The sequence below is a fragment of the Zootoca vivipara genome, chromosome 4 (genome assembly GCF_965207765.1).
Source record: "Zootoca vivipara chromosome 4, rZooViv2.hap1.1, whole genome shotgun sequence".
Taxonomy (NCBI): Eukaryota; Metazoa; Chordata; class Lepidosauria; order Squamata; family Lacertidae; genus Zootoca; species Zootoca vivipara.
Genome location: NC_142587.1, coordinates 20645495 through 20653286, shown reverse-complemented (window position 1 = coordinate 20653286; position 7792 = coordinate 20645495). Strand labels below are relative to the sequence as shown.

Below are 7792 nucleotides of genomic sequence, written 5' to 3'. Positions count from 1 at the left end.
TATGAAACATTTCTTTGTTTTATTGCAGTCTCTATTTTTCTCCTTCTCAGAAAGAAAACCAGCTCTAGAAAATATGTGTACAATCTTTTTCCTCACTCCTGCAGCAAGACTGAGCACTATTATAGATTAGATTTGATTTCTGCTCATTCAGAAAGAGAATTTAAGCAAATATGGGTTAAACTGGGAACAAATGGTTATAGAAATGAAACATTGCTTTTTGTTCTTATTGCTTATTGTTCTCTGGTAACTGAAAAATCTTCAAATAAAATAATAAAAAACATTTTAATCAAGAAATCCCTATAGTGGTCCATTAACCCAATTGCTGTACGATAAATTACAAGTAAGATTGTTGATGGTGTTTTCTGAACAGTTGATTTTTTTTCTTCTCACTTGCTTTTGCTATAAATCTTTTTCAGCAAAACACACACCCTAAAGGGTGTGATCCTGAAATTAGATATGCCATAACTACACAGGAGACTGCAAGCAGCCGTCATTGAAACCTGAAAGATCACCAAGATAACGATGTACAGTCGACAAACCGCAGTATTTGAAAAACGTGAGAAACACCATGCAGGCTTATTTGAAAGGAGGAGGATGCTGTTTTCACAGTTTTCATTCTATGCTAACAATGGTCATATTCATATTTTTGTTTAACTGTGACTGTGACTGGGATACAGAAGGCTTGAATTGGTTAAAAGGCTACCCAGAAATATTAATAAATTATGGCTCAAAAGTTCTGCATACACCCCTGATATGATGTGGCTATTATAGGCATTTTAAAAAAATTATTATTTCAAGAAGATTCGAGAAGGGAAGCAGCATTAGTTGCTGTGGCATTCAAAGAAATTTATTATGGCATAAGCTAGCCTTCAAGGTGGCACAGAACCTTAAAGTCAACCATTTAAAAAGCATTTGTAGATCTAAGCCATGAGTGATCAATCCCAGGCACAGTGAATGTATTAGGCCACCCAAGCTTTTTTTTTTGCCCACCCCCTCCCCCAAGACCCGACAGATTTTGGAAGTAATGAAAAGAAAAAAAGTTGACATAGCACTTGAGTGGGCAGAAAGATTTATACCCAGTCCAGCACCTTGATGGGGATTCAACTTGCCCCTTTCCTCGTAATCAGATCAATTGTTTGTTGAGCATGAAGAGAGCAAACCCTCTCTTTGTGATTTGTGCAGGTCAGCCGAGGAGATGGGCGATGTGCACCTATTTACATGTGAGCACGCAGAAACACAGGAACATGGGGTGGTCACACCTACTTCTGCCATATGGCCCCTGGAGGGTTGGCCAAGAGTGAATGTAGCCCTCGGGTCAATAAAGGCGATCTGATCTGGATCCAGCCCATAGACAGTGTGCATATATGTAGCCTAGGTGTGTATTGATTTGAGCCAAGATTCACTGTGACTCATACACAACGTTCTCTGAATGCCAGTACTCAGTCACAGAAAAAAACAAAACAATACCTTGCAGCATGGATAGAGTTCCTGAGTAATCACAAGTAGCTCATATCTGTCTGGCATTAGGATGCAAAGATTCCACCTAGAATGCCTAAGCTACAGGTGGGCTTTAGCTCTGGTACTTCTTCCTTGGTTAAGATACAGAGCAAAGCACATACCAACATGCCTAGCCTTCAACCTTTCAGACAGCGACTCATCTTTAATCCAATACTTGCCCACCCTTCTTCTTTTCCCTTTAAAAAGTGACAAGAGGCAACAATAGTTGTGTCTGCTGTGCAACCTATTTTCAGTTAAAATCCACCAGCAGAATACTAATGATACATTATTTCTATCTAGTGTTCTATTCCTGATCCATGTTTTCTTAGAAACCTGAGATATTATGAAAAAATGTGGTGAGTGCAGTTGTTACCAACTAGTTCATTTTTATTTCCCCTATTCCCCTATTTTCAGTTAATTATAACCATTTTTATTAGATGTATATGGTCAATCTACTGTGACTTCCCAATATTGCTCTTATTTTTTTTAGGTATTCCTGTTTAGCTACATGGATGACTTAAAGGTTGAGAAAGGTAGAATGGAGATTAACATTTTTCATAAATGTTAACAGACTCCTCTGAACAAGAACATCAAAATCCTCTCTCCCTTTAATGAAATCACATGGCTAAGTAATTCTTCACATTTTTTAAAGTTGTGATGAAGGAGATGAAAGAAATATTCAAAGATTAGAAAAAGGAAAGATTAGAAAAAGGAAAATGATCCAAGATTGGAAAGCCTGTATTATTATTTTTTACAAAAAGAGCCATAGTACACACTTTTTTGTTTCCTCCTGTTCCTAGTTATTAGGAATGGTAATATATTTTATGCTGATTTTGTGTTGTTGTTGTGTGTGTTTTTTTTTTGGGGGGGGACCACAGAATTTGTCAAAATAAATATTGAATACAACCTATTTGTATGATTGAAAGTACTCTTCAAGTGCAATCTGGCCAGTACAAATCACCATTCAAGAGTCAGATATTCCCAGTGCCATCCATCATTTCTGCTCTGATATGTCACATGTGAAGAGTCAGCTTATTCTTCTAGATTTAGACATTCAGTAGTCTATCCAGTAAATGGCTGAAGTCTTCTTCTGGGCAGCACACCAAACATGAAAAGTCAAGTCTTTCGTGCAGGCACACTACTCAGTGCTGGAGCAGAAAGTTGGTGGCTACGTTAAGGTCATTATTTGAAGCCCTCAAAGCTTCCAGAGCATCCAGTCGGGAAAATCCCATTTCCATGAGCCGTGCTACCTAGCAGAAAAGGAAAGAGACAGAAAGAGGTCTTTATCTGGAATTTCAGCTAAGCAGTCAAGATAATTGCATGCTTTAAAAAAATGATTAAGAAAAGGTAAATATACTACAAGATAGGGCTTTGGCTGCCATATGGGAGGAAACCACTCTGTGGCTCCTTGTCCATGCCTGTGTTAAACAAGTTTCTGGAGGCTGATGCTGGGAAAGAAAAGGAGAAGTCTTATCTAATGTGATCTGGGGCTTTTCACTGTTAGTCAAAAGGGAAGGGGGGCACTGAAGTGGTTACCACACCAACAGAAAAGTGTGAGAACCCAGCCTTAGTTTTTAGGTCTTTTCTCTTAAGTGCTACGTTCTGAGACAGTGAAATTTTCACATGGAGCGGTTGCCCCCGCCCACCCTGGTTTAAACTGAAGAAGTGTATTGCCTCAAAAAGGGAACATTTGAATTTGGTTTCAGAGATGCACTGTACGAAAATCTTGAAATTGGAGGAAACACTTTTTAAAATAAGGTTCCCCACAGTTTGGAATCTACTTCCTTATCACAATAAAGCTGTCATTATCCAAGTTCTCAGTTGGAAGCAAATGTAAAACCATGTTGGACTGCAAAATGTGTCAGGGGTGTGCTACCTGTGTTTCCAAGGAACATTTAATAAGGCCCTTAACTAAACCCGCTGTAAACAGAGTTGTCATTCTAATGCAGACAGTTCCAGCTCCAATGCTCATAACAAAAGGAAGAAGGGCCATTGGCTTTTGATGAACCGTGTGCATTTAATTGCAGGTATTCAGGGAGTGCTGTTGCTGTTAAGATATAGATGGGCCTACTGCTTTGCACGGTGGAATGGACATGTTTAAATCAGAAAATGAATTTCTAAATGAATCAACATTTCCAGACTGATGGCATGTGTACTTTTAAAGAACAGAGAATGATCAGTATTTGTCACAGTCCTGATTTTCATTTTTTCTTATCCAGTTATAGAAATGAATCAGAGGGACAGGTGAGTCAGGCAACCCCCACACCAGCTCATCAACTGTCATTTGGCTCCTGGCCTGCTTTTCTTTCCACCAATGAGCCTGTCCACCCCACCACCCATGGTCTCCACTGGATCCAAGTGCTACTCGGCTCTCCTAAAATTGTCTCATGCAATTCCAATCTTTGGCCTGTATACTTTCAAATCTAATGCTTGTAAGAAAGGAAGGAAAGGCCACTGTACCTTTTGTTGTTCTGCTGTGTGTGCGCACTTCGGTGTCCTACACCGGCTACACAAAACCTGCTCCCTGTGGCTGACAGGAACCACAGTGGGAACAGACAATGCAAAATTCCCATAATCAACTTTCTGTTCTCCGATTGGGTACTACGGTGCTAGGAAGGGAGCATGGGAAGCCATAGAAGTGCCCTTAATTAAACAGAATTGAGTAATATGCCACATAACCATGTTGGCTCTCTCCATCACCAACACAATCACACGTATCCTTACCTGTTCTTCAGAAACTTCAGCCGGAGGTAGCACCTCCTGTTCCGTCTGGTGATTATCCTGATAGTTTGCATTCCGTCGATGGCGTAAAGTAGGAAAGAGACGATTCCAGTTGATCATTCCACCCTGTAAACAAATATCCCCGAAATTGCTATTGTTTAAATAGAAAACTGGCAAAACGACCGTTACGACTGAAGAGGAAATCAATCTCTACCACACAAAATGAAGCATTACATGGTTTGAGACCAGGATATTAAAGGACTGCCTCTTTCCATATCATCCTGTCTATACCATGTCATCTTCGTTGGAGGCCCTACTATGCGTCCCACTAGATTCAGAAGCATGACTGTGAGACAGGGTATTTTCTATTGTGACACCCAGCTTGTGGAACACTCTCCCTAGAGAGGTTGGCTGGATTCTTGCCTTTAAGCTTCATGTGTATGAGTGAAACATTATTATTATTATTATTTCACAGACCCATTAGTGTGTGGATTAAATCTGTATCCCTGTTTCTTTTATTGCACTCTTGGTTTTAATGTAGAAAATTGATTTCAATCATTCACAGTGTTTCTATTGTTAACTTGTTGCATTTTCTTTTGTAAACCGCTTTGAATTTATTTTATCATGAGAAATGGGAAATGAAAAAATAAATACATGAAGACTGGTCAGAAAACTTGTTAGAATGATAGTTACAGGTAGGTAGCCGTGTTGGTCTGCCGTAGTTGAAACAAAATAAAAGAATTCCTTCCAGTAGCACCTTAGAGACCAACTAAGTTTGTCATTGGTATGAGCTTTCGTGTGCATGCACAATTCTTCAGATACAAAGCTCATACCAATGACAAACTTAGTTGGTCTCTAAGGTGCTACTGGAATGAATTTTTTTATTTTGTAAGAATGATGTAAAATGTACCTCAAAATAAACCTTGTCTTCTGAAAGTAGTTTAACATCCCTAACTGCCAATGGTAATATCCATCCTAAGGTTGACTAATGTTTGTTGCAGTGTCAAACATTCCATTCCATATTGTTTTAGCTTGTTTGATACTGGAGGGCTGGCATGCAGTATGAGATAAAATTTCCATAGTTTTGACCATTATGTGTAAAGTGAGCAGCGTTTGAAAGAGGGATAGGAGAATAGCTAGGAGCCAAATGGCTCTTGGGACCTGGGTTGTGGGCACCAAAACAGAACCATTTTGGGGGGGGGGTGGCAACACTTTTGATTTATAATTTTGATAAGCATTAACTAATACACTGAGGTCCAGCTCTGAGGGCCTTCTGGTGGTTCCCTCACTGTGAGAAGTCAGGTTACAGAGAACCAGGCAGAGGACCTTCTTGGTGGTGACGCCCAACCTGTGGAATGCCCTCCAATCAGATGTCAAGGAAATAAACACCTGAAGGCAGCCCTGATTAGGGAAGTTTTTAATGCTTTATATTTTATTGTGTTTTATTGTTCTGTTGGGAGCCGCCCAGAGTAGCTGAGGAAATAATATTATTAATAATAATAATAATAATATTAATATTATTATTAATATATTATTATTATTATTATTATTATTATTATTATTATTATTATTAACATAAGGGACACATTGTCAATATCACTTTTTAAGCAGAAATTGTTATAACATGTTCAATTTGGTGTTTACAATAAAAATATTTGTACCATTTTCAAAACACTCTACTCTTTATTGTTAAACTCCTTAACATATAGAGCCTATCCTTAACATATACTTTGACGTTTCAAAGGACATGCATTTCAGTAATCCTTGAGTGTGAGGCAGGCGCAAAGAATGGCACCCAGTCTTTTTGAGGTGCTCACAAATGGAGAATCTTCAGACGCCTTGCTAATTCCAAACCCTAAAATGCGCTATCTTTAGAATTTTCTAGTAATCATTGAGTCTTGCTCTGTGTGTATACCAAATGTCAGCTTTCCAGCTGGTATAGAGGTACCTTCATATTCTTCTGATCAAGGCAGTGATGTACAACTGTTCTTCTTTTAAAATATTCTAATAACTGGAGGCTTGAACACCAAATTTCAGATTTCAAGGTGCTCCAGAAGAAGCATCTATTTATTTCATAAAAATTATATACCGCTTCATTATAAAACCCTGTCAAGTACCATTACTATGTTGATGTGTCTGTACATTCATCTGCTATTCAGGCTTAACAACCTCTCTACATATAGAAACTAAGCCTGCAACATGGAATTCGCACCCAAAGTCACAGTTATTTGTAAGAGAAAGTGACTAACTACCGTGTTTCTCATATTATAAGACACGTCTTATATTTATTTTTTCCTGAAAAACACACAGCATGGCTTATTTTCAAGGGATGTCTTATTTTTTAATTAAGTACCGGTACCGGTATCTGTACAGACCACAGACCTGCTCCCACCGGGTCTTCGCCCGCGGCAGGCAAAGGCTGCAGCCGGGTCCTGGGGCTGTGCGCGCAGCAGGCAAAGGCTGTAGCCGGGTCCCGGGGCTGCGCGCTGAGGCTGCAGCCGGGTCTCGGGTGTCCACGCGCGGTGCGCAAAGGCTGCAGCCGGGTCCTGGGGCTGCGCGCACGGCAGGCAAAGGCTGCAGCCGGGTCCTGGGGCTGCGCGCGTGGCAGGCAAAGGCTGCAGCCGGGTCCCAGGTGTCCGCACGCAAAGGCTGCAGCCGGGTCCTGGGGCTGCGCGCTGAGGCTACAGCCGGGTCCCGGGTGTCCGCGCACGGTGCACAAAGGCTGCAGCCGGGTCCTGGGGCTGCGCGCACGGCAGGCAAAGGCTGCAGCCGGGTCCTGGGGCTGCGCGCGCGGCAGGCAAAGGCTGCAGCCGGGTCCCAGGTGTCCGCACGCAAAGGCTGCAGCCGGGTCCTGGGGCTGCGCGCTGAGGCTACAGCCGGGTCCCGGGTGTCCGCGCACGGTGCGCAAAGGCTGCAGCCGGGTATTGGGGCTGCGCGCGCTGCGGCTGCAGACGGGTCCCGGGTGTCCGCGTGCGGTGCGCAAAGGCTGCAGACGGGTTCTGGGGCTGCGCGCTGAGGCTGCAGCCAGGTCCCGGGGGTTAACGCGGCAGCAGCAACCCTTCTTTGCCACAGACCTGCTCCCACCACCCGGTACGGCTTATTTTTGAGGTATGCCTTATATTTTTCCACCTCAGGAAAATCCTGCCATGCCTTATTTTGTAGGGATGCCTTAAAATATGAGAAACACGGTACTACTACTACTAGTAGTAGTTAGTCACTTTCTCTTACAAATAACTGTGGCTTTGGGTAGTAGTAGTAGTAGTAGTAGTAGTAGTGTTACTAATAATAGCAGTCCCATAGCTCTTCCCTGGCCATTCTATTGAAGCGCTGTTCTAAGCCACAATTTGACTTAAGTGTGTTATCCAAACCTGGGGCTCATTTAGCTTCCTCCAAACAAACCATAAGTTGTAACCAAGGTTTGTCCTATGGTTTACAGCTCATGGCTTGTCTAGCAAAGCTAAGCACTGTCTGATTCCTTATGTTCCACCTCAATCATTAAAAGACTCTAATGGGGGACTGAGGTTTGGTTGATCATCACCAGGGTGTAAGACTTCATTGTAGCATGGTAATCCCT

The 7792-nt window shown here is 41.9% G+C and overlaps 1 protein-coding gene across 1 annotated transcript in view; it reads right to left on the bottom strand.

Annotated features, from left to right (window-relative positions):
• The window catches only part of UBAC2 (UBA domain containing 2), an 84062-nt gene continuing 76270 nt past the window's right edge, over positions 1 to 7792 (bottom strand). Inside the window, exons 8-9 of the mRNA XM_035114308.3 lie at positions 4222 to 4344; positions 1 to 2747 (exon numbers count right to left, since the gene is read on the bottom strand). Of these exons, the coding sequence (XP_034970199.1) occupies positions 2640 to 2747; positions 4222 to 4344 (231 nt within the window). The 3' untranslated portion in view covers positions 1 to 2639. The remainder of the gene's footprint in view (positions 2748 to 4221; positions 4345 to 7792) is intronic.